Source organism: Leucoraja erinacea, chromosome 3 (assembly GCF_028641065.1).
Source record: "Leucoraja erinacea ecotype New England chromosome 3, Leri_hhj_1, whole genome shotgun sequence".
NCBI lineage: Eukaryota > Metazoa > Chordata > Chondrichthyes > Rajiformes > Rajidae > Leucoraja > Leucoraja erinaceus.
Genome location: NC_073379.1, coordinates 15,889,525 through 15,917,186, shown reverse-complemented (window position 1 = coordinate 15,917,186; position 27,662 = coordinate 15,889,525). Strand labels below are relative to the sequence as shown.

At 41.5% G+C, this 27,662-nt stretch overlaps 1 protein-coding gene across 2 annotated transcripts; it reads left to right on the top strand.

Moving 5' to 3' along the window:
- Positions 1 to 1,072: 1,072 nt before the first annotated feature.
- gtf2h2 (general transcription factor IIH, polypeptide 2) lies at positions 1,073 to 24,143 on the top strand. Of its 2 annotated transcripts, none has more exons than XM_055632187.1 (16): positions 1,073 to 1,135; positions 2,615 to 2,698; positions 4,084 to 4,161; positions 4,382 to 4,418; positions 4,558 to 4,644; positions 6,362 to 6,412; positions 8,082 to 8,136; positions 10,658 to 10,763; positions 10,961 to 11,051; positions 12,289 to 12,376; positions 14,394 to 14,501; positions 17,038 to 17,101; positions 19,689 to 19,792; positions 21,705 to 21,807; positions 22,063 to 22,102; positions 23,543 to 24,143. In XM_055632187.1, the coding sequence occupies exons 2-16, from the start codon at positions 2,643 to 2,645 to the stop codon at positions 23,651 to 23,653; spliced, it is 1,179 nt and encodes a 392-aa protein (XP_055488162.1). In that variant the 5' UTR covers positions 1,073 to 1,135; positions 2,615 to 2,642; the 3' UTR covers positions 23,654 to 24,143. The 2 variants fall into 2 exon arrangements, with proteins under 2 accessions (XP_055488162.1, XP_055488163.1); XM_055632188.1 differs by having other exon boundaries at positions 1,094 to 1,147.
- Positions 24,144 to 27,662: the final 3,519 nt, after the last annotated feature.

The following is a 27,662-nucleotide window of genomic DNA, read 5'->3' as shown; positions in this document are numbered from 1 at the left end:
GATGGTAATGTTCCCGGACAAGATGCTTTCCACCGCCGCTGCGTAGAAGCACTGGATGATCACAGCTTTTGAGAAGTCAATGGAAAAGCAATAGGGAACAAGATGCTAATTTCAGTATGATAATGGCCATAACTTTTTTAATACTGAAGATATGAAAGTGAATTAAGTGTCAAACTTATTTTTATGCTTTATCTGATGGGATAAGTTGCAGACTTGATTTTTTTAATCTTAAAATGTTGTAACATTGCTACACGAATGTAGTGTTTTTGCACATTCTTCTTAGAAACACAGAAATTAGGTGCAGGAGTAGGCCATTCGGCCCTTCGAGCCTGCACCGCCATTCAATATGATCATGGCTGATCATCCAACTCAGTATCCCGTACCTGCCTTCTCTCCATACCCCCTGATCCCCTTAGCCACAAGGGCCACATCTAACTCCCTCTTAAATATAGCCAACGAACTGGCCTCAACTACCCTCTGTGGCAGAGAGTTCCAGAGATTCACCACTTCTTCTTTCGCTTTCTTGCAGAAGTTATGTGTAATTTATCTGTTTGTCCATGAAGCTGCTGCAGAAGCTGAAGCAATGCCTGCATGTCATTGGACTTGAGCTTTTGACTTGACTGTAAAAAAACATAAAGTGCTGGAGTAAATCATCAGGTCAGGCAGCATCTCTGGAGAACATGGATAGGCAACCTTTTGGAATCCTTCTTCAGTCTGATTTTGATGGGAGGAGGAGGTGGAGGAGGAGGAGTGGAGAAGGTGAGGAGAGGAGGAGGAGGGGAGGGAAGGAGGGAGGAGGAGGGGAGGGGGGGGAGGGAGGAGGAGGAGGAGGAGAGGAGGAGGGGAGGAGGGAGGAGGGAGGAGGAGGAGGAGGAGGAGGAGGGAGGAGGAGTAGGAGGAGGAGGAGGACGGGAGTAGGTGAGGGGAGGAGGGAGTAGGTGAGGGGAGGAGGAGAGGGGAGGAGGAGGAGGAGAGGTGAGGGGAGGAGGAGGGGAGGAGGGAGGAGGGAGTAAATGCGTCTGAATGAAGCGGCTCCTGCAACGGGGGCGGAACCTCTGTCCGTATGTGAGCGGGCGGGAGGGAGGGGTTTGTGTGCGACACCGCGAGCCGGCGCTGGTGGACAAAGATCCTAGAGGTTTCTTTGCTGGTGGGGTCGGGGCCGGGGCCGGGGGAGAGCAGGGCAGGGCCGGGCAGAGCAGAGCAGAGCCGGGGGGAGAGGGGTCAGGGAAGGAGGGAGCCCGCTGCGGGGCACGGATATAGAGACGGGGATGCGGATGGGGATGGGACAGGGACAGGGTCTTGGGGAGGTGATGGGGGTCGTGCTGTGGAGGGGAGTTTGGAGATGGGAGGAGTGGGGGTCGTGGAGGGGAGTGGTGGTCGTAGGTGGGGAGAGGTGGTCGTAGGAGGGGAGTGGTGGGAGTGGGGAGAGGTGGTCGTAGGTGGGGATGGGATGGTCGTGGAGGGGGGAGAGGGGTCGTGGTGGGGGAGGAGTGGTGGTCGTAGGTGGGGATGGGATGGTCGTAGGTGGGGATGGGATGGTCGTAGGTGGGGAGAGGTGGTCGTAGGTGGGGATGGGATGGTCGTGGATGGTGATGGGATGTCGGTGTGGGGGATGGAGAGGTGTGTTGTGGATGGGACGGGGGTCGTTGATAGAGATGGATGGGGGTCATACATGGTGAGGGGATGGGGGACGAGGAAGGGATAGGGGTTGTGGATGTGGAGGGGATGGCCATGGGGATGTGGATAGAGACGGAAGCTGGGGACTGCAGTCGGAGGGTAAGGTTGGTGACGGGGATTTGTGTTGTTGGGGTTCTGGATTACAGAGACACGGTTTAAGGGGGGGGGGGGGAGAGCAAAGAGGGACCTGGCGCGGATACTTTGTAAGCTCCCTTTATATGGCGACTATTTGCACACCTTGCAAGCAAAGAATTTCACTGTGACTTGTTACATGTGACAATAAAATATTTATTCGTTCAGGGTAAATCAGGTTGGGGGCTTGGGATTGTGGGAGGTGGGGGTCATGGTCGGAAAATGTTTACAATTTGGAGGAAGGTTGTGATTTTAGAAGTGGAGGTGGATTTTGCAGGAATTGTTGGATAATGGGATACATTTTGAGGGATGGACTCGACATATTTAATTTCCTTGATGTATATTTGGCTACTTGGTTCTTAAAACAAATGTTCTTTTATTTGTTTTCCTGTATACATCTCTGCACGATTTTTTCACCCTGCTTTAGGCATTGAAGTCATCAGCTCCTTATAGTTCCACCAATTTATAGCTTAGAACTTATAGTTCCACTGAATTTGCATGCATGCATAAAAAACGGAAACTCAGGACACTAACACAATGGGTCTGTCTCATTGGTTGAGATATTCCCAGCATAAATTCTGTCAGATGAAAAATGTATTACTTTTAAATTATTTTGATACGTCTTGCTTCCAAAATTTCTCGGGTATTATGAGCTGTCAAGATGCCGGAGCTGAACCCACATTTGGAGATTTTTTTCCCTAACAGATTTTGGTGAAATTGTATGTGTAATGTTAATTACTGCTGGAATGGAAGGAGGGTGATAATTTTAGTTGAACTGTATTAACAGTTTTTTTTTATTTCAAAGGAAATAACCAAACACAAGGCATAAAATAATGTACGAAGAATCAGAAAAAACCAAGAGGTGGGAAGGTGGCTATGAACGGACTTGGTATGTACTGCAGTGTAATTAAGATTGAATATTTCTGTGCTGTATTACTTGTATCCAGATGTACTTTATTACTCTGCAGCAACTAATTGGGCATTCAATTTGATATCTCACTTTTTCTGCTTTGAACCTTTGTAAATTGGTTGTAGCTTGAGCAGAAATATCCAGGTTGATTCTCCACTGTAGCACTGACAGACTGCGGCTCCTAAGAGGTTAAATTGCTTTTACAGATGACAATGAAACATACTGTGGCACTATTTCAATGATGAGCAAGAACCTTATTTCTGTTCTCCTAAGCAATGTTTATACCTCAATCATCAAAAAAGATTATCTGATCACTTTGTGGAACCTTGCTGTTTACAAATCGGTTCCCACATTTCCTACATTACATGAATAGTTGCATTAATAAAGAAACATTGGCTGCGAGGTATTGCGTCATATCTAGGTTATGAGGCTGTATATAATTCCAAGTTGTTATTGGAAAGGGGACATTTTAAAAAATCAATTTAAATGTCAGCCTGTATTCTAGACGGAGACAAGCTTACAAACTTCTTGCTGAAAATCAAGAGAACTATCAACTGATCTATTATTATTAATTTAATGAGTTGGTAATCAAGTCTTATTACTACCTTAGACGATCTTTTGTCATGCAATTTTTGCAGCACAGGGGCAGTTATTCGATCTGTCAAGTCTGTGTCAGTTTCTCTAGAACTATTCCATCCCCTACAAACGTTCCCCTACATTTCTTGCCAGAACCCTGCAAATTACTTTTGCTCAACCGTTTACTCGATTCCCCTTTTGTAAGGGCTGATTGACTGTTTCCACAATCATTGTAGACAGGAAATTACAAATCATATCTACTTTGCAAATGAAAAGTTTATTAACTAACATTTCTTTATTTATTTTGTCTAGGAAATAAACATATATTTCTGTCCATATGCCCAATAACTAATAAGAACAGCTTCGCTTGTTAAATCAGATTTCATCTTAACCACCTCCATCTTTTAGTAGTTTTTGCTCATTGAAAAACAAACGCAGACTCGCATGATTAGCCTTTTGCCCCAAATGCCTTATCCCTGGAGCTGTTTTAGTATATATTTTCTGCATTTCTTGAAGACTGTCACATCCTTCCTTAGTCTGCACTTGAGGCTTGTTAGTGTTTATTATGTTCAATGTCACTACTCCCCTTCTGTACTCTTCACCCCTTTATATAAATCGCAGGATCCCATATGTATCACTAACCACTTGTCCTGCTACTTAAATATATGAGCATTTACATGCTCTCATCCTACACAGCATCACAACAATGCTTGTTTAAAATATCTTTGTTTAATATATGGAAACGTACCCTACACATCTCTCTCATATTCTTTTACTTTTATTAACAGGGAAGTCCTCAAAGAAGATGAGTCGGGTTCCCTTAAAGCCACGGTTGATGATCTTCTATTCAAAGAGAAAAGAAAAAGGTAACAGATACATTTTAATTCATTGAGGTATAGTAACATGAGAATGCATTTTTTTACATTATGAACTCGCATTTGGATGCCTGTTTAAGAAGGGAGGAAATAGCAGAGGTTTTGACCAGATATTTTCAAATATCATTTGGATTTGGAAGTTATGCTAACTTAAAACTCAGCTTACTATTTAGAATAATCCTCTTTAATTGTGCCTGTTTCTCCTATGTAGAGTCTTTGAATCGCATGGGCAAGTTAGACTTGGAATGGTAAGTATTCTATATGTAATCTTTAAGATACTGATTTAGCAGATAAATACACTTTGATCTTGGTGTGTATGCTGTACACATTACAAGATATTCTGCATATTAATTATTCTTTAATTGTATGATTTATTCAAATTTAAAGATGCGGCACTTATATGTGATAATAGACATGTCTAAATCAATGGAAGACCAAGACTTGAAACCGAACCGACTTACCTCAACATTAAAGGTAAAATAAAAGTTATGTTCTCTTATTTTAAAATTCTGCGTATCATGTTAGCTATTTATTGTAATAACAAATTGAAGCATTTATATAATGTTCTCTAATTTTAATTGAAAGAATATGTAATATAAAGTAAGAATGTGTAACAAAGAGCTTATAACTCTTCTATTTTCCTTAGTATATCTGTGCACACTACCATGTCCTTGTTTTGTTTTACTTATTCTTCTGAGCTAATTGAATCATTAATCCATGTTACACATAAAATAAAAATTGGAGTAAGAGATAAAGTTAATGTCCTTAAACGTTATGTGTCAGCACCTACTACCCCCAGAAATATTGGTCCTTAATATTAGTTGAAAGAAAAATATTGGTCCTTAATATTAGTTGAAAAAAAAATTGTGGACTGTTAAGTGGACTGATTCTTGCCATAGAGGGAGTACAGAGATGGTTCACCAGACTGATTCCTGGGATGTCAGGACTTTCATATGAAGAAAGACTGGATAGACTCGGCTTTTACTCGCTAGAATTTAGAAGATTGAGGGGGGATCTTATAGAAACTTACAAAATTCTTAAGGGGTTGCACAGGCTAGATGCAGGAAGATTGTTCCCGATGTTGGGGAAGTCCAGGACAAGGGGTCACAGTTCAAGGATAAGGGAGAAATCTTTTAGGACCGAGTTGAGAAAAACATTTTTCACACAGAGAGGTGAATCTCTGGAATTCTCTGCCACAGAATGTAGTTGAGGCCAGTTAATTGGCTAGATTTAACAGGGAATTAGATGAGGCCCTTGTGGCTAAAGGGATCAGGGGGTATGGAGAGAAGGCAGGTACAGGATACTGAATTGGATGATCAACCATGATCATATTGTTTGGCGGTGCAGGCTCGAAGGGCTGAATGGCCTACTCCTGCACCTATTTTCTATGTTTCTATGCTTTCTGAAAGTCCAGGTACACTACATCCACACTCCCTTGTCCATTTTCCTAGTTACATCTTCAAAAAATTCCAGAGATTAGTCAAGCATGATTTCCCCATTGTAAATCCATGCTGACTCGGACCGATCCCGTTACTGCTATCCAAATGTTCGGCTATCTCTTCTTTTATAATAAACTCCAGCATCTTCCCTGCCACTGATGTCAGGCTAACTGGTCTATAATTCCCTGTTTTCTCTCTCCCGCCTTTCTTAAAAAGTGGGATAAGATTAGCTACCCTCCAATCCACAGGAACTGATCCTGAGTCTATAGAACATTGGAAAATTATCACCAATGCATCCACAATTTCTAGAGCCACTTCCTTAAGTACCCTGGGATGCAGACCAGAGAAGGCAGGTACAGGATACTGAATTGAATTATCAGCCATGATCGTGTTGAATGGCGGTGCAGGTGCGAAGGGCTGAATGGCTTACTCCTGCACCTTTTTTCTATGTTTCTATATCCATACTGTATTTTCTAAAATTAAAAAACTGTTGAAGGGAAAGTAAAACAAACTTCAGATATTCAATTCACATTTACTCCCATTTGTCACGAGTATTTAATGAATTTGAGTAGACTTGATGCTTATAGGCAAAGGTCTGTTCCACTTGGTTCAGAACCACTTCACGGGATGCAGTTTCACGTGAAACTGGGTTCTGGAAGATGCATGTTGCCTTTTTCAGCTTGTAGTTTGCATCGTTACATTGCTTGCTTCGTTACATTCAATCATCATTATTCTTTTCTGTTTTTCTCCAGTTACTAGAATACTTTGTAGAAGAATACTTTGACCAAAATCCCATTAGTCAGGTAAGAATTAATATTGTGTAGGAAGGAACTGCAGATGTTGGTTTGACCGGAAGATAGACACAAAATGCTGGAGAAAATGGGAATTAATAATAATAATAATAATGCATTTTATTTGCTAGTGCCTTTCTGGACACCCAAGGACACCTTACAGGACATAAAATCACAATACATTTATCAATATTAAAATCAAGTTGATTAAAAACAAAAAAACAAAACAAAAAATACACAAAACATTTAAAGTTATTAAAATCAGGGTAAACATGGTGGAAGTTATGTCGGGTATGCTAATCTAAACAGGTGTGTTTTGAGTTGTGATTTGAATTGATCAATAGTGTGCAGGTGACGGATGGGAGGTGGGAGAGTGTTCCAGAGACGTGGAGCAGAGCAGCTGAAGGCTCTGGCACCCATGGTGCTGAGTCTAAATGTGGGGACAGTTAAAATTGCAGCTGAGGAGGAACGAAGTGACCGGGAAGGAGTGTATGGTAGCAGCAGGTCAGAGAGGTATTGGGGAGCAAGGTGGTGTAGGGCTTTGAAGGTCAGCAGTAAAATCTTGTAGTTAATCCGGTGGTGCACAGGGAGCCAGTGGAGCTGAGTGAGGATGGGTGTGATGTGATCCGATGATCTGGTGCGGGTGATGATCCGGGCTGCAGAGTTCTGAATGCATTGGAGGCGATGAAGAAGTTTATTGGAGGTGCAAGTGAGGAGGGCATTGCAATAATCGATGCAGGATGTGACCAGAGCGTGGATGAGGACTTTTGTATTGTCTTTGGAGAGGGAGGGGCGGAGTCTGGAGATGTTGCGGAGATGAAAGTATGCAGAGCGTGTGATATTGCTGATGTGGGGTCCAAAGGAAAGTGTCCTGTCCAGAATGACGCCAAGACTTTTGACATGGGAGGAGGTGGGTATGGATGAGCCATCAACTGAAATGATGAACGGATGGGTTTTGGAGAACGTGGACTTTGAGCCAATTAGCATGATTTCTGTTTTATTTCCATTGAGTTTTAGAAGGTTGAGTGACATCCAGTTGCTGATAGTTTGAAGACAGGTGGTGAGGGCAGTTGGGGGAAGGGAGGTGTTTGGTTTTGTGGAGAGGTAAAGTAATAGACACAAATGCTTCTGAAGCAGGGTCTCTACCCGAAACATCACCTAGTCCTTCTATCCAGAGATGCTGCCTGTCCGGCTGAGTTACTCCAACATTTTATATCTATCTTAAAGATGAATATTTATGGGTCAAGACAAATTCAGTGAATGCATTTCTTGTCTTTTCATGTCTCTAACCCTAACTCTATCCACTTGCTCCTTCAACCATTTTACTGATTATGTTTATACAATGATTACTGTTATTTTCCCTTCGGCCCTAATGGAAACACAACTGGTATAATGTGTATCTGAATTTAGTTTTATTTCAAGTTAACAATCAGTGGGATTAATTGCATTACAAAGAGTAACTAATATTTTTCTCCTTGTGCTCAGAACTGTTTTTCAGAACTGGTTTGTAATACATTTGGGCCTTTGGCCATGATTCTTTTTCTATCTTTTAAATATGAGGGATACGTTAAGATTGACAATGGGTGTTGTGTGGATGAAAGATATTTGTGTAGATTAAAAGTCTTTTTTCATTGCAACAAAATATCCATGACCTGCATTGTTGTTCCATTTTAATTTTTAGATTGGTATAATTTCTACAAAAAACAAAAGGGCAGAAAAGCTTACCGAACTTGCAGGTAATGGTGTATTCAATACTACCTTAAAATAAGAAATAGGCATGGCGGTAATATTGTCTGGGCGACAAATAGTTTAGTTGCCATTACATTTAGTATTAGTATGCAATGAAGGAACTCGCTGTTCCGTTTAGTGTTAGAACCTGGCTCTCACCTCTGCTCTTGAAAATACAGATAACCCATCATAATAGACCATAATAGGATAGGCGGGGGAGGGGGGAGTGGCGGCGGGGGGAGGGGGGTGGCGGGGCGGGGGAGGGGGGAGTGGCGGGGGAGGGGAGGGGGGGGAGGCGGCGGGGGGGGAGTGGGGAGTGGCGGCGAGGGGAGGGGGGCGGCGGGGGGGGGGGGGGGGGGGGGGGGGGGGGGGGGGGGAGGGGGGGCGGGGGGGGGGGGGGGGGGAGGGGGGGGGGGGGGGGGGGGGGGGGGGGGGGGGGGGGGGGGGGGGGGGGGGGGGGGGGGGGAGGGGGGGGGGGAGGGGGGGGGGGGGAGGGGGGGGGGGGGGGGGGGGGGGGGGGGGGGGGGGGGGAGAGGGGGGAGGGGGAGGGGAGGGGAGGGGAGGGGGGGGGGGAGGGGCCGGGGGGGGGGGGGGAAGGGGAGTGGGGGGGAGGGGAGGGGAGTGGCGGGAGGGGGGGCGGGGGAAGGGGAGTGGCGGGGGGGGGGAGGGGAGTGGCGGGGGAGGGGAGTGGCGGGAGGGGAGGGTGGGGGGGGAGGGGGAGGGAGGGGGAGGGAATGGCGGTCATTATTGTCAATTTTCTGCTACAACCGAGTTCGGTAATGTTAGTTTCGATATTCTAAATGTTATATCTGAAGTAGTATACGAAAGATAAAATAGATACTGAAAGCATGATAATAAAACCAACTTCCAGCAGTACTTCACATATTCCATCATAGATTGCATTGTATTTGGAAAAAGGTTCATATAAACAGTGCACGTAATTCTTTATTAGTACAGGTGTCAGAGGTTATGGGGAGATGGCAGGAGAATGGGGTTAGGAGGGAGAGATAGATCAGCCATGATTGAATGGCAGAGTAGACTTGATGGGCCGAATGGCCTGATTCTACTCCTATTCCTTATGGCCTTTATAAATTAGTGTTATTTTTCTTTGCCCATTGCCGCCACCTAGTGGTCACTCCGCCCACTATAACTGAAATCTATTAAAAAGTGGTCCATAATACCGAGGGCAGTCTATATCCATGTTTCTGCCCATTGTGAATGCAACTTGAAATATATTTCATGAATATTCATAGTGGATGATGTAGCATTCAAATGAACATGCAACTGTACAATGGGGTGCAGATGGATATACAAAGGCTTCAGTCATCCTATATTGCGTTCCCAGAATTGTTGCCTCTAATTGCTTCTTCAAATTTGATAAAGTTAGTATAATTTAGGCAAATTAGTAGTACCTACATCTTTGTTATTCTTTGCACAGTGGATATAGATTTTATTTTGGAAAGATGAAATGGCCGGTTTGCTTCCCAGAGCTGCTTTCATCATCATCTTCTTTTGACACTGAAAAAAAAAGTCCAATGATACCTAGTTACATCCACTAAGGGCAATCATCAATGCAGTGCATCAAGACGAGCATTTAGTTTCTTTAGCGTGAGAGGTTTTCTCATTGAATATCATTTTATTCCCTTGTTTTACACTTGATTTCCTTCCTTCATTTGACATCAGTGATTCAAAACACCAGCAACCCTTTGATTCCTTTGTTGAGTGAGTTTCCTTGTTGTGTGAGCCTAACAGTAAGTGCCGTTAACCAACTTGTTGCAAGGGTATTGGAATTGTCAAATCTGACAACAAATAATTTTGAAATCATGTGAATCAACTTACAGAACATATAACAATAAGCACAGGAACAGACCATGTAGCCCACAATATCTGTGCCAAGCATGATGCCAAGTTAATCTTTGTCTGCACCTGGTCTATATCCATCTATTCCCTGCATATCCGTGCCTATCTAAAAGCCTCTTAACTGTCGCTATTGTGCCTGTCTTCACCACCTCTCTGGTAGCATATTAGACAATAGACAATAGGTGCAGGAGTAGGTCATACGGCCCTTCAAGCCATCACCGCCATTCAATGTGATCATGGCTGATCATCTACAATCAGTACCCTGTTCCTGCCTTCTCCCCATATCCCCCTGACTCTGCTATCTTCAAGAGCCCTATCTAGCTCTCTTTAAAGTTTCCAGAGAACCGGCCTCTAAGGCAGAGAATTCCACAGACTCTCAACGCTCTGTGTGAAAAAGTGTTTCCTCCTCTCCGTTTTAAATGGCTAACCCCTTATTCTTAAACTGTGGCTCCTGGTTCTGGACATCCACGCTGGAGACATCCACCACTGTGTAAAAAGAAAAGTTGCCCTGTACACCTTTTTATTTTAAACTTTGTTAAACTTAATGTACAGCATTAGTTTAGTAGCAGGAAGACAGACCATTTGTGATCTATTTTCTTTAATTCTCTCTGCCACTGAGAACTGCGGTATTCTCATATTAGGATTTGTTTCTCATTGTTTCTACATTAGGAAATCCGAAGAAACATAAAGAAGCGTTAAGTAAAGCTGTTGGTGGCTCATGCAGTGGCGAACCCTCTCTTTATAACTCACTCTCTCTTGCCATGGATACCCTGAAGTAAGTGTTTTTAGAATTTGATTAATACCGTTGTAGCTTTTCACTATTTCTCCCTCCGCCCATCCACTGCAGTTTCATTCAATATTTAGTTCCTCTTTTTCCGGAGGTGCTTTGAAAGTGCAATTTGGTTTAAATTTGTACAAATTACATAACCTCTATTTTCTCTTCTCAACCTATTTTCTCTTCTCAACCAAAAGGCACATGCCAGGGCATACCAGTCGTGAAGTACTTGTCATTTTCAGTAGTCTTACAACTTGTGACCCATCTAACATTTATGATCTTATTAAGGTAAATATTTAATATATTTATGTCATAACTAATGTGTTGCTGACGTAATGTATATTGGGAGGGGACAGTGTGTTGAGAAGTTTTTATAATGGGAATTTTACAGTGGAGGTAGCTGCTTACGATTCTTCATGTGACAAATTTCCCACGAGCAAGGCTGGGATGGGGGCTTGAATTGATTAATACTGTTCAGACATTTCCACAGAGCAGCTGAATAGAAATGGGGCTGAAGGAAGTCTCACTTTGAACGACTGTTCCATATTTCTTCGCAATTCATTGTTCTTTTCGCAGCCAATATATTTTGTGTGATAAGGGCCAGGGAGTGAGAGTATAGTTTGCCCTTGAGAAAGCTGGGTCAGATGCAACTGCAGAAAGTGCTGTAGTTCCACCAACAAGTGCAATTTTAGGAGGCATTTTTGTTAACTTTATATAGTTAATTGTCCCTGCTTGGGTGGTGAAGAGGGGCTACATTGGCTGGAATTCCAGGATTAAAGAGAAAACTGCAGAATGTGCACTGCTCATTGCTGTCTGGTATATCTCTGCTGGAAGTTGTAAAGCTGCATTGAATAAATTGTATTAGAACATAGAATAGTGCACTGTGGGCCCGGCTCTTGGGCCCACAGACGCTAAACATGATGCCCAGATAAACCAATCTCATCTGCCTGCACATGATCCATATTACTTCATTCCCTGCATATCCATGTGCCTATTTAAGAGCCTCTTAAATGCTGCATCGTATCTGCCTCCAATAGTGCCCCTGACAGTGCGTTACAGACACTTAGCACCCTCTGTGTAAAGCAAACGCTTGCCCCGCACATCTTCTTTAAATTTTATCCCTTTCACATAGCTATGCTCTCTAGTCTTTAACATTTAAACTCTGACTACACTATTTATGCCTCTCATAATTTTAAATACTTCTATCAGGGCTCCCCTCAACCTCTGGCATTCGGTGTAAATAAAAAATCGATTACACTGGTGAGGTACTGGGTGGTATTTAGTACCTCAGCATGGAGTCAAGGCTGGGGGGGCAGGGATTGTAATCATAGTCAGAATAGAGACTGAGTTGGATGATCAGCCATGATCATATTGAACGGCGGTGCAGGCTCGAAGGGCCGAATGGCCTACTCCTGTACCTATTTTTCTATGTTTCTATGAATTGTAGTGTAACCTGTGAAATACTCATTGTGGTATTTTAACATTTTTGTCATTGTGATGGTAATGTTCCCTTTCTTTTTTAAAGTGTTTGAAAGCTACTAAAATCCGCGTGTCGGTGATAGGTCTCTCGGCCGAAGTTCGAGTTTGCACTGTTCTTGCACGTGAGACTGGTGGTAGGTCATCTGATTGAATCAACTTGTTTTTCCAGTGTTAAAAAATGAAGCATATTAATTTTAGCGTGCTTGCTTTGAGTTCTTATTATGGTTTCAGTGATCAAGAAGGTGACTGAGTAAAGGACCTGTCCCACGAGCATTCTACTGCATGCGGCAAGTGCGACCAAACCGGAAGCGGAGGCCACGCGGAGGTTGAGTGATTCCGTACGACTTGACGTGAAGTTCGAACGAAGGCGTACGCCGTCAAGACGCTGTGTACGGCGTCGAGACGCTGTGCATGCCCGTCGAGGCGCTGTGTACGGCTTCAATGCGGGCCGGCAGGCCGTTGCTGCGCAGACTTTTTGGACAGTGTCAGTTTATCGGAGCCCCGCGCGATGTCGGGACCAGCTCTGCACAACTCCATATGGCTCCGGCGATCGAAGTGGGACCGGCCCCGCGAGGCCGTAAGGCTCAAGCGACCACGTTAGGTCGCGCTTGCCGCAAGCAGTCGCATGCTGGTGGGACAGGCCCTTTAATCATGCAGAATTACGTGATTGTAACCATGAGATTCATGAAGGCATAGCATTAACAAGAAGCAACTTTGAATGGTTTCCTACTTCAGGTTGCAATTTAGATTTTTTTGTTGAAACTGTCCTTGAATGTTGGTCTAGTGGATAATTGGGCCCCAATGTAATGTCTGGTGCCCTCAACTAGTCTGCTAAAATCTGTGCTCTAGATTCATATTTGAATATTGGCAGTTGGGCAGAGTTCTGGAAGAAGAATGGGAAGGAATGTTTTTGATGAAAAATGTAAAATGATAATTTTGTTGGGGGAGATCATAGCATAAAATGCTGGAGATGCTCAGCAGGTCAGGCAGGATTTGTGGTGAATGAAACAAATCTTTCAGTTCAATCTTTCACCAGATAAAATGTAGTTGTCCTGAAATATTAACTGTTGCTCTTTCCTTGTATGCTGCCCAACTCGCTGTTGATTTCTCCCATTTCAAGTAACCTCTGCTTTCGCAGCTGTTCGCAACCATGTATCCCTTCGTTATCACCTTTTCCGCAGTCAACAATGGACCATTGTGGGCTCCAGGGCTGCCTCTGTCAGACTGTCATCAGTGCCGCCTCTGATTTGTTCTGTACTTCTAGTTTCCCGCTCCCCTGACTCTCGGTCTGAAGAATGGTTTCAATCTGAAACGTCACCTATTCCTTCTCTCCAGAGATGCTGCCTGACCCACTGAGTTAATCTGGCTTTTGGTGTCTTATCTACCGAATATCTCCAGCATTGTTTTTTTTTCAAATTTCTTACATCGGGTGATTTTTGGTTTTTAATATGTGGGGAAGATGGTAATTATTGAATATATCGGATGCCTCCAAATGATTCTAATATTACATATCACATAATCAGGTGACTTTTGAGGATGAAACATAGTTTGAGTAATGTTTCTTGAGAAATATTTGTCAGTTGCTCAGTAATGTACATGTTATCTTTAAACTATTAAGCCACTCTTGAAGCATGATTTTTGCAGGGATTTAGTCTGAAATACAAACAGTTTGCACCTTGTGCATTATACATGACAGGCTGAAAGGGACCATTTCTGTGTTCTACAACCTTGACTTTTCTCAATTCCAGTCATGTTACAGTAGGGAAGATCTAGGCAAGGTTTGAAGGGATTCTCATGAATATTTTGCTGGCTAATTATTTTTTAGCATTGTCGAAACCTTTAGAGGGGCTTTGCTTGGGGATCTGATTTCTTCCCACACTCTTGTCAGACTGGTAGATTAATATATTTGGTAAGGGAATTAGGGGAATGGAGGAGTATGTGAGTGAGAAAAGATTATAGGGAAACAATTGAAGGAATGGGACTGATTGGAATGCCCAGGGATCTGGTGTAGTCTCATTGAGTCAAATATCCTCCATCTATGCGGTAAGAAATCACCCCGTGTAAAGCTATAGGATCTAAGGAATTGAAAGTCGGGGAAATTGCTTCCCTCACATTTAATTGGAGATGTGACTTTATGTTGTCCTTTCCTAGGTACACACAATGTTATTTTAGACGAGAGTCATTTTAGAGATCTGCTTAATTACCACGTTCGACCTCCACCTGCTAACTCCAATTCAGAGTGTTCTCTCATTCGTATGGGTAAGCACATTCTTACTATAGGAGACCTTGTACATGATTTTCTTTGCATCTTGTCATTTCTTTGCATGTGATAGCTAAGATGTTTTTCTTCATTTCTGTTGGTAGCAATTTTAGACTGATGTTGTACCATAGAATGTTATATTTTCAGAATCAGAAAATATGTCCCAAGCTAGTGAGTCATAACATATTTCTAACTTCCAATTATTCTGCATGGAATATAATGGGGTATCTTTTATTCAATCCAGTCTGCCAGTCTCTCTTACCCAATGCTTGTCTCATGGTTCTTTATGGAATAGCTGGCAAAGGTATATTAAGGCTGAGTGAATTTCAAACTAATAAGAATCCAATATTTAGTTTCCACCTTTGTCATATTTGTTTTGCAAACTGTAAAATATTTGGTTAAAATTATTAATTAAAAGTCACCATAGGCAACATAGGCAAAAGTTGCCATAGGCATTAAAATTTACCAGTTGGTGGCATTTGATTGCATTTTCCAATATGTTTTGCTGAACAATCAACTCGATACCATCAACAATCGCAAGAAATGACTCTTGCTCATATACCATTATCTGACAACGGAAGAACCAAAGCACGCAGATCACCATGAGCGACCTTCGTTCTGCAGAGATCCCTGTCATCTCTGCACATGCACTGAAGATGTAGTAGGGTAGATGCACAGAATCTCTTGCCCAGAATAGGGGAATCGAGGACCAGAGGACATAAGGTTCAAGGTGAAGGGGAAAAGATTTAATGGGAATCTGAGGGGTAACTTTTTCACACAAAGGGTGGTGGTGGGTGTATGAAACAAGCTGCAGAGGAGGTAGTTGAGGCTGGAACTATCCCAACGTTTAAGAAACAGTTAGACAGGTACATGGATAGGATAGGTTTGGAGGGATATGAACCAAACACAGGCAGGTGGGACTAATGTAGCTGGGATGTGTTGGCTGGTGTGGGCAAGTTGGGCCAAAGGGCCTGTTTCCACACTGAATCACTCTTATGACTATCTCTTTCATGAGAGGATTAGTTGTGTGGATGCACAGGGTCTCTTGCCCAGAGTAAGTGAATCGAGAACCAGAGGACATAGGTTTAAGGTGAAGTGGAAAAGATTTAATAGGAATCTGTGCGGGTAACCTTTTCACACAAAGGATGGTGGGTGTATGGAACAAGCTGCCAGAAGAGGTAGTTGTGGCAGGGACTATCCCAATGTTTAAGAAACAGTTAGACTGGTACATGGACAGGACAGGTTTGGAGGGCTATGGACCAAACGTCCATATCCCTCCAAACCTGGGACTGGTGTAGCTGGAACATTTTGGTCAGTGGGCCTGTTTCCACACTGTCACTCTATCTGTCACTGAGTATAATATCTAGCCTATTGTCTTTAACCAGTTACCTGGAAAAATATAGAGGGATAGTGAGAAGCTATGCAGTGTATGGACTACAGAGGGGGACTGTGGTTTTGAATGTACTGTGGGAAACTAAGTCATCTTGAATAATTACACCACTTTAAAAATTCTTGTCTCTTCCTGTTTTTTTTGCTAACTTCAATGAGACTTAATGTGAAGTACTGTGTACAGCTTTAGTTTTGTTATTTAAGGAAACGTATCCTTCTATTGGAGTCAGTTCAAAGAAGGTTCCTGAGATTAAGGGAGAGTCTAATGATGAAAAATTGAGTGTTAAGAATGAGGGATGATATAAGGAAAACAGAGCCAACATTATGGGTGGATATTCAGAGATGTTTTCACCCATAGCAAGGTCTTCAATTAAGCATAGTTTCAGAATATGGAGTATCCATTTAAGGCAGAGACAACCTTAGTTGAAAAACTTTGGAGTGCTCTATACCATAGAACTGATGAGGCTGATATATTGAACATATTTATGACTGTGTGAAACAGATTTCTGAACTGTAGCATAATCAAAGGTTGAAGAGAACAGTGGGGAAAAAAGTATAGTTGTGGTGAAATTCAGATTAGTTTTGCAGATTTAAAAAAAAATACACAAATTGTTGGAGTAATTCAGTGGTCAGGAAACATCTCTGGAGATGATTGATAGGCGACATTTCAGGTCTGGACTCTACAGAATAATTGTGGGGGGACTGGTGGGGGCGGAACAAAGCCTGGTAAGTGATCAAGTGATTCCTTGCAGATGAGGGTGACTAAAGGGGGGGGGGGGGGGGGGGGGGGTTATCATTGGCTATATTTAAGAGGGAGTTAGATGTGGCCCTTGTGGCTAAAGGGATCAGGGGGTATGGAGAGAAGGCAGGGATGGGATACTGAGTTGGATGATCAGCCATGATCATATTGAATGGCGGTGCAGGCTCGAAGGGCCGAATGGCCTACTCCTGCACCTATTTTCTATGTTATTGGCAGGTGGTTGGACAACGGTTTTGTAGATAATTTATTAACGTGTATTACATTTGCATTGGTATTAACATCAATAACTAGGCATATTTCTTGCCAAAATGATGTTTGGGTTGATATAATGTTCATTGTGTTAAGAATTTAATTTTGTAAATAAAACATGATTTTTCTTTTGTAAGGTTTCCCCCAGCATACAATGGGATCGTTATCCGATCAGGATGCCAAACCATGTTTCAGCATGGCGTAAGTATGGTAAACAGTGGGTAGCTTGATGAAATTGTACATCTAGATCTCCTTATTTGCTGACTTGCTATCCTTAGATTCATGTTTTACAAGGTCAGCCATGTATTACTGAGAATATTGTTAACACATTATGTGTTCTTTCAGAACACACTCTTCTAAGTTTTTCTGTAAATTCTGTTTGCAATGAACTGGATTGCATTTAATGTGTTGCCAAGTTGTGACAGATCAGCAGACATAATGCAACTGAAGCTGGCGTTGGGTACTATTTTCATCAGAGTCATAGGGTGATACAGTGGAAGCTTGCCCACACCGGCCAACGTGTCCCACCTGCCAGCATTTGATCCATATCCCACCAAACCTGTCCTATCCATGTGCCTGCTTCTTAAATGTTGGGATAGTCCCTGACCTCCACAGCCATCTGTGGCAATGAATTCCACACGTTCACCACCCTCTAACTAAAGAAATTCCTCTTCTTCTCGTTTGTAAAGATGCGTTCTTTTATTCTGAGGCTATGTCCTCTGGTCCTAGACTCTCCCACTAGTGAAAACCTGACTTTTATACATGCTGCCTAACCCGCTGAGTTATTCCAGCACTTGATCTTTTTTTGGAAACCTATGCAGTTCCTTCCTGGAGGTGTGGTCATGCACGCTAACTCTATCTTGTTCGGTTATTCCAAAATTGCACTTTAATATTTGTTTTCTCTCCAAAGATACTGCCTGTCCCGCTGAGTTGCTCCAGCATTTTGTGTATATCTTTGAAACAAAACGTGAACTGAACTGCTATATCTATCAGCATTTATACTGTGTACTCTGAGCTTCATGCAAAGAATGAATTTAATTGCACCCTGGTGTATATGCCAATAAACTAAACTAATCTGATACACGTGGTTGCTTATCAAAATCATTCTAGTTAAGCATAAATTGATTGGCATTCTATACAATAAAATAAATAGTTTTTTTTTAATTAAGGTTTCAGACTGAGTTTTATACTGGCTACTTTGGTTAACCAATTGGCGCAAATTAATTTTCCATACTTTTGCCATAACTTTCTTTATTTGTACGCACACAGACAGCATTGCCTGCCCATCTTAATTGTCTCAGAAGATAATGCTGAACCATCTTCTTGCACCCCTGCAATATGCATGGTATTATTGGGAAAGGATGGATGTGGAGCCAACTTCCACTGTGCTAAATTGCATAGCTAGAGTAATGGGCAGGGACTTGTCAAAAGAAGGCAGTGGCACTTTAATTCAAGGTCAAGGTTTCAAGGTCAGTTTATTATCACATGTATCAGTTAAGGTGCAGTGAAATTTGAGTTACCATACAGCCATACTAAGTGAAAAGCAACAAGACACACAACCACATAAAATGAAAGTTAACATAAACATCCATCACAGTGGAGTCCACATTCCTCACTGGAAGGCAATAAAGTTCACTCTTCTTCCTCTTGTTCTCCCGCGGTCGGGGCAGTCAAAACAACAGCATTCAGGGCGTTGAAAGGACCCGGAAAGCCGACGATCAAAGCCCCAGTCGGGATGATCGAAACTCCCGTGTCGGGGTGGTTGAACTCTCACGGCATGGAGCTCCCGAGTCGACCTCTTCTTACTACAGACTGCGGGCTTCACGATGTTAAAGTCCACACGCCCCGTGGTTGGAGCTTCGATCCCCGGCAAAGGGATCGCAAGCTCCACGATGTTAATGTCCCGCAGACTCCCGTGGCTTGGAGCGCCGGGTCGGTCTCCAGGAAAGGCCGCCAACTCCATGATGTGGGGACAGAGACGGGTGACGTCTCTCATTCCTTTTTCTCTCCAGAGATGCTGCCTGTCCCGCTGAGTTACCCCAGCTTTTTGTGTCAATCTAGAATTAAGTGTTCTTTGCGAAACTGAAATCTGTACATCAGCAGATAGATCACTGGTGAGAAACTGCTTCATAACATCATCCTTCATTTTGCTAATCACTGGAGGGAGACCAAGGTGACAAAGGTCACATTTGATTTGTTTTGCTTTTCAAGGAGAATGCAACTTTGTACAACTTGGGCTGGTACATCAAAGTGAACTGTTTCTATGTCAGTACTTTTATCACCTTATACCTGGATGTTGTTTCGTCTTATTGCTGTATTTAGTGCACTCAACTTGTATGGAGGCCGATTTTTGTGATTAAGACCTCTCAGAAGCCTAGATAAAGAATCCACTGGGTGTTTTTGCCTGAACATAGTTACAAATTCTTTAAGCCTTGTCTTTTTGCATTTAATCATTCCGGATAGTGGGTGTGTTACCTTCCTAGCTTTGCAGCTCTTCAGCTGAAACATTGGGAAAACATAATTCAAAATACTGTCCGTACTCCCTGAAACAGGCAGGGGTCTACAACCTTATTTCTTCCCTTTCTATGGACACGTCACTGATTCTTCTTGAAGTTTTACCTACCCATTTCTCTAGATTTGGAATTTAACACAGTGAAACTTGACTGGTATCCTTATTTGCTGGTGTTGTTTATTATAGGATCTTGAGATTTGCAAACTCCATGCTGTGAACCGATGACAGTTATATTTACAAATTGAGTTTAGTTAATTTAATTTCCTCTGCTTTCAGACACTTGGATAGCAGCAGTGGGCCAACATTAACACTTGGTGGATATTATTGCCCTCAGTGCAGAGCAAAATATGCTGAGTTGCCTGTGGAGTGTAAAGTCTGTGGTGAGTACTTCCAAACTTAGAAAAGTATTATGTTAAAAATATATATAATGTTACAGCAGGCGTGACAGTGGAAAAGTAAATAGGAAAATGCAAGAAATTTGCTTAAACTGAACTGATGAAGATACGAATGAAAAATTTGAGGAAAGGATTGGCAGGGAGATAACTAACAGAAGATAACTAACAAAGTTAGTGAAAAAGGATAAGGCGAGGTAATGAGTTATTCCGGTGAAAAGTTGATAATTCAGCATGTTTGGAATTTTAATGCCGAATAAGCAATTTCCTGAACGATTGGAACTATTAGAAGGGTCGAGATGGCCTGTTTCCGTGCTGTAATTAAAACCCAACGTACTTTATTAGTTTTGAGGCAGTGTTTATAATACGTTTTCCAGTTATCAGGTAAGTTTCAAAGGGGCCTGGGAACCAAGGTCACGGTGAAGGTAAACGTGTTGTGGGAACTTGAACCCAGGTGATAGGACGGAGAATGCACCCAAGTATTTAAGATAAAACATTTAAGAAAATGTTACTGGGGTTGGAGGATTTAAGTTTGAGGAAGATTGATGTCAGGGCAATGACTGGCTTAGCAGCAGAGTCAATAAATAGCAGGTATTAATACAATTATTAGTGGCTGAGTATCATTTTTTTTTTGTCCACAAATGGTGATGAACTGAAAATTGCTGCTGTACAGGCAGAATTCCATTGTGCATTTAAAATAAATTTTGTATGAATACAGCGCACAATGTTGTCGTAAACAGAGTTGGAAAATGGGTTTTGTCTGCAGATCCTGTTTTTGGCTGGGCAGGGTAAGCCAGTGGCAACCTCTGCTGTCGTAAATATATTTGATTCTGGTTCCCTAACTGCTCCGTATATTTGAAGTGGCCCTGAGTGTGGATTGGAAAATGGGTCCAAGAGGTTTGAATTAAGATGAGTGCACCGGTAATACAAAGCACCAGATTCCATAGCAACCTGAGGAAGGCTATGAGATAACTGTTTTATACTGTTTTAATTGGTCTGGTATTTTGTAAGCCATGTAGCCATGGATAATGGGCCGCAGTTTGGAACCTTGGAAGTTTGTCAAAATCATAACTTGCAGATATGTCACTGATGTTAGAAAAGTGAACCAATATTATTCATTTTTTATCCTTTTCTGGGAGTTTAATTTACAAAGGCCCATCCATCCAGGCCGTCAGCATCCATGAAAACTCCTCACACCCTTGTAATGGACTGTTCGAACTACTTCCCTCCGGCAGACGTTACAAGGCCTTCTACGCCCGAGCCTCCAGACTCGGGAACAGCTTCATTCCCAGAGCTATAGCGGCTCTGAACCGGCCCTGCTGAGTGCCCCCCAACCCCCCTGGACCGTCTCCCTCGGATGGCACGTCGCACCGACACATCTGCACTTTAGTCTGTTTAAACTGTTCTTTTTACAATCCATGTTCTCGGGGTATCTAAATCTAAATGTTATTAGTTATTTATGTTATGACATCGGATGAAAGCTGCATACCAAATCTCGTTGCGGTTATGTGCAATGACAATAAAATATATTATTATTATTAATTCCCTCCGCAGATGCTGCTTGACCTGTTAATCCAGCAGATTGATTATTACTCCATATTCCAGCATCTGCAGTCCCTTGTATCTCTAACCCAGTTGAGATAATTACTTTGGTGCAACTATAAAGATAATGCTGGAGAACACTATTTAGCCTTTTTTTTTAGTGGATGCTCTTTGTGTTTGTTCCCATTACACCCTTCATGTGAGCATTAATGTTTGCAAATAAATGGGGCAAACTGTTCTGAACTTTTATTTGTAGTTTGTGTACTTGCCTATCTGGTTTGGCCTATATAAATGGTATACTGAGAAACATCCCTAATCATAAGTTAATGAGATACTGTTTTATTTTTGTTTCTGGTAGGTCTTACATTAGTCTCTGCACCTCACTTGGCAAGGTCCTACCATCATCTATTTCCACTGGATGCCTTCAGAGAAATTTCCTTAGAAGAGGTTCAGGGAGAACGGTAGGTAAAGCCACATAAATATAAATAACCTTCTGTTAAACGAGAAACATGGTATTGGTGTTGGCTTATTATTTAGCCAAGCATTGTTTTGTTGTATGTGGATACATTGGCTATTAAAAAAGTAATATATAAGAGCTGGTGCACATATGAGCCATTTAATAAGACAATGAGGCTGAAAAGCCTTATGCTTCTGTTTCTTAGTTTTTTTATGAGTAATACAAATGTTCAGATCAACTGTGTCCTCTGTTTGTTCAGGTATTGTCAAGGTTGTGAAGGGGATTTGCAAGATCCAATCGTAAGTCTTATATGGATTAATTCATTACATGTATATGTTGTCAAAGTAATGTGGGCATATTTTATTGTGAAATATTAAGACACGAATAGGGTTGTATTGGTGGGAGATACCAATATTAATTATATTGACTGGAGCATTGATGTAGTAAAGGGCTTGGATGGGGCATAATTTGGTAACTATTCAATAAAGCTTCCTTTGTGCCGGCTCCCAAGGGTCGGGCCATCCCAACTATCAAACCCCTCGGCACGGGAATGGTTGGGTCCAGTGGCGGCCCTTAGCTAGAGGGATAAAAGGCAAGGGTTTGGGTGCCATCTTCTTCTGGCGGACTTCCCTGATACCAAGAAGGACATAATAAAAGCTGCCTCCGGAAACACCTGGCTCCTCGCTTTCATTTCGGGACTTACGCCCCACACCTTAATCAATATATCCAGGGCCCTACGAGAGAGGGCACAACATTGGAGCATATTGATGCAACAATACCATGAATGGTGAAACTCAGAGTACCCTGCGCAGTTTTGATAGTCCAGCAATAGGAAAGATGGCACTCAGTTGGAAAGGGTACAGGTGACATTTGTCAGAATGTTACCTAGACCTGAAGGCTTGAGTTATAGGGAGAGGTGGAATAGGCTCAGGCATTTTTCTTTGGCGTGTAGGTGGCTGAGGGGTGACTATATTGAGGTATACAAGATGATGAGGGGCATAGATACAGTGAAGGCAGACAGACCTTTTCCTTAAGTGAGAGGTGAGAGGTTTAAGAGGGACCTTGGACAACTTTGTTAAACAGAGAGCAGTCCGTGTTTGGAATGTGCTGCCAGAGGAAGCTATAGAAGCTGGTACAACCACAACTTTAAAAATATGTTTGGACAGACATATGGAAGGGTTTAGAAGACTTTAAACTCAATATGCCTACTTGGTTGGCATGGACACGGTGGGCAGAAGGGCTTGTACCCATGCTGTACAGGTCTATGACACTGGATTTCTTGGATGAATTACAATTTTGTTTATGTTCTCCATATCAGTTATCGTATTTAGATCTCAGGTGAACAGACTTCCAGTTGAAATGAATGTTGCACCTATAAATTAACAGTGTAATTGTTTAAATCCAGTCCAGTTGTAACGTTTTGTTTTAAGTTTGAATGCTGGAATATGTTACCCAACTTACAATCATGACAATGTATGGCAGAATTTTATTCCCTGAAATAATTAGTTATTATTATTAGCTTAGTTAAATAATCTTGGTTGATATTCATTTGAATGGGAATTGGGGAACAAACTGCCTGTATCCCATTGTAGATGGCTGAGTTGTGGAATTGATAGATTTAACTGCATTTTCAGCCCGTTCATTCACTTTAGAATAAGAAGCATATGATTCCTTTGGGGGATGGAAGTAGTAAATTTGTTTTTGCGAGGTTTGGATTATAATTCTTCTATTTCTTGTAGGTGTATACCTGCAACGTGTGCCAGAACATCTACTGCGTGGAGTGTGATATTTTTATTCATGACACCTTACATTGTTGTCCTGGATGTATTCATAACCAATCCAATCCTTAATGACTCAAATAAAATACTAAATTAATGAATAACCAACATTATTTTAGCTGCTGTTGTGAAAATAATAATCTGTGTTCATAGCTGACAAACAAGAGCTAGACTACAGTTGGTTCTAGGTACGGTTGGTTCTGATCAGAAACTTTACAACCATTGCCTGTGAAGAAAAGGCAGTTTTCAAGACCATTGTTCATATGCATTTAATTTTAAGCATATGTAAACAATGACAAAATATTAATCACACTGATATTCATGTAAAACAATCCGCAATCGTAATTATTGATTCACCATTCATAATTCTGTAAATTTATTTTTGTTTGGTTTTCACCTCCAAATTGGGAGAGCCTTGATTAGTTAATACTTTGTAAGTAATTACCTTGAACCCTGTGATCAAGAAGCACTCTATCACGTTGAAACACCAAACTAATTCCACAAGAAGCAATGTATTCCAAAGGGAAATGCAGAATATCAGATTAAAATTGCATATGCCTTGTGTGGATTTGTCAAATTGTCAACAAAAACAGTGTCTTAAGTTTCCACATGGAGAATGATAGTTCACACATGTTCTAAGGTTTGTCTGCATCTGCACATGGAGCCCTGGTTATGTCAGCATCTCCTGAGAAATGAAGAATTTTTGATAAATTTAGCGAAACATCCGTGGATTTATTCCCCTTTTGTCAGAACTATTTTCTGTTTAAAGTGTAAGCAATACTCTATAATGAAAAAGATGCAACAAGATTGATGTGAAAGTTGTTAAATATTTGTCGACTTTCATATTCGTAGGGATTATGCAAAAGCAGGCCTTTCGGCCAAGTGAGTCAGCACTGATGATCAACCAACCACTAATCTTACATTAATCCTATTAAAATATTCTCCTCACGTTTTCATCAATTTATGCCACCCCCACCCTGCCCACCCACAGATTGTATTACTCACTACACAATTAACATTAACTTACCAACCCGTACATCTTTGGGTTGATGGAAGAACTATACGTACACAGAGAAAAGCACCCAACAGAAACTCACGTGGATGCAGAAAGAACATGCAAACTCCATGCAGACAGCAACTAGGGTCAGGTTTAAACATGGCAATGCAAGACAGTGACTTTACTATCTGTGCACTGTTAAGGACAACTAATCTATAGACGTTTCTCATCTTTTTATGAACATGCTTCCTTTCTTTGTAGTAACAGCTATGGAATATAACACAGAAAATGATGAACAAAAATAGACTGCATTAGAATCTCAATGTGGATGGAATTTCTGGTCTCAGAGATCTGATGCTTGAAGACCAAAGTATTTCAAGGAAACACAAACATTTACATATAGAAAATTAATATGGCATAAACATAGAGGGTGATTTTCATAAATGATGAACCTATGATTTCAATGTTATTTTGCATTTAGTGACAATTTTTTCTTGGCAATTATGAGTTTACAATATAACTAAACCTTTCAAGTTGCTCATCATTCCAAAGTCCATGAAATAATACTGTATTTACAATGCTTCTTTTCTGTACATAATAACTGACACTACCATTTTCTTAATCACTGGTGCTACCTGCAAGGCTGGTGCACATAACAAACTCAAGAGTACATTTTTGTCTTAGTGATGCTAGTTTTAATAATCAGTTTCTGATTGAGAAAGATGGGAAATACAGTTTACTTATCAAGAGATATTAAGATTGTTTTTGTGAAGGAAGTGTAAAGGTTTGGCAAAACTCGAGCAAATTATTGTTGATCATGTGATGATCCAGATTAGGTTTGTGCAGGAACACCATAGGTGCTATGTGGACAGGAATTTATTAAGTTAATGTTTAACAAATGGGAAGATTCCTTTTTTTATAACCGTGGGTCAATTGTATAACTGAATCTTTTCGAAAATTGGTATGACTGTTGAAAACTATTAGTTTTAAGTTTGATTGTGTTAAATCTGAAGCTTTGCACAAAATGAATTATTGGGACTCTACATTGTCTTTCCATTTGAAGCATATAATGTTTCCTAATGTCAAGAAGTTTGGGTTATTTTGCTTCAAAGAGATAAGTGGAGAAATATTATTAGCAATAGCTAATTAGACAAAATTAAAAGTGTCTCCTTGATAGGATTTGCTATAACTAATGTATTAATGGTAATTTGTATTATGAGAAAATCATTAAAACATGTTCAATTTTAAAAATAATACAATTTCAATTGCTTTTTGTCTGCAAAGACCCATTCACCTCGAAAGTGTATTTTTCAGATGTTATTAATACAGTAAGATATTTAAAATTTATATTTATAGATGCATGACATGAAACCGCAGAATGCATTTTCATTTAAGTTAACATAATTTTTCTTAAGTAAGCAGTAACTGTTATGATCCTCATTTGCATCGTAGACATTTATACAATTAATGTCAATTGTGTATTATATTCTGACAAGACTTCGGTGCAGGAGGTCATGTACCCAAAGAATCCAAAAGACCACATCAATCTGTTCTGCCAACTCTCCCAATTTAGACACCAGTCCCCAGACTTTGCAAGGTTCACTGTCCTTGTACATAAAGAACAAAATTGCTTCAGATATTTGGGATTTTGATTTACAATTCATTACTGAGGCACAAAAAATGTGCCATGTGAAACAATTTCTAGGATATCTTCCGAGAAAGATTTTCTCACTGAACTTGGCATCTGCTCGGGGGCAGAGAGACGGTTGATTTTTCGGATGGCGATACTGGATGTCTAAACACGAACTGCCGAGTTTCCCCAGCAGCTCGGTTTGTTCAATGAACTTCAGCTAGAATTTCATTGTCCTATCTGGGACACATGACAATAAAACTCTCTTGACTTGACTGTTGTTTTGTGCTGATCTGAACTATTGAATAGTCATGTTCTTGGTTGTGAACCTTGCTGTGGGGTGGGAGATTGCAACGTTCATGTGGTCCGCCCTGTTTCGACGAATGCAATCAACCTGGTGTACACAATCAAATAGAAACATAGAAAATAGGTGCAGGAGTAGGCCATTCGGCCCTTCGAGCCTGCACCACCATTCAATATGATCATGACTGATCATCCAACTCAGTATCCTGTACCTGCCTTCTCTCCTTACACCCTGATACCTTTAGCCACAAGGGCCACATCTAACTCCCTCTTAAATATAGCCAATGAACTGGCCTCAACTACCTTCTGTGGCAGAGAATTCCACAGATTCACCACTCTCTCTGTGAAAAATGTTTTTCTCATCTCGGTCCTAAAAGATTTCCCCCTTATCCTTAAACTGTGAGTCCCTGTTGTGGACTTCCCCAACATCGGGAACAATCTTCCTGCATCTAGCCTGTCCAACCCCTTAAGAATTTTTTACGTTTCTATAAGATTTCCCCTCAATCTTCGAAATTCTAGCAAGAACAAGTTGTCCTCCAACTTTAGGCTGTGCACGCCATACGCAAGAAGAAGAACCTTGCTGTGCCCCTCAAACAATGGAAGGGATATCAGCCCATTGGCCACATATGTGGCAAAGCTGTTTTTGTGTAAAGGCAGTTGCTAATGTTGAGAACGACACTACATAATGTTTAGACACTAAAAGTGTTATTTCCTACATTTTTAAATTAAACAAAAAAAATTCTGATCAGATCAGTTTCTTTTTTAAATTAAAAAAGTTGGTTTCCACTTTTCCCACACGTTGCATTTCCAGAGGCACAAGAAACTGCAGAGGCTGGAATATGGAGCAGATAGAAACGACTGGAGGAACTCTACAATGTCTGCTCACAGGATAACACTTTCCCTTCAAGGATATCCGAGTTGCCCTCTTTCTTCATTAAACATGTTTTCCCTCTGATGCTGTAGATGGATCCTTACCCGTGACTCCTCTGTGGCCTGTGGTTCTGCTCTCAAATCCCCTCTCCCAAGTTGGAACAAGGATAGAGTTCCCTTACCATTCACCTCACCAACCTCCACATCATCTCTGACGTGTTTACCACATTCAACGTGATCCCATTACCAGTCACAACTTCCCATCCCTGTCCATTTCCTGT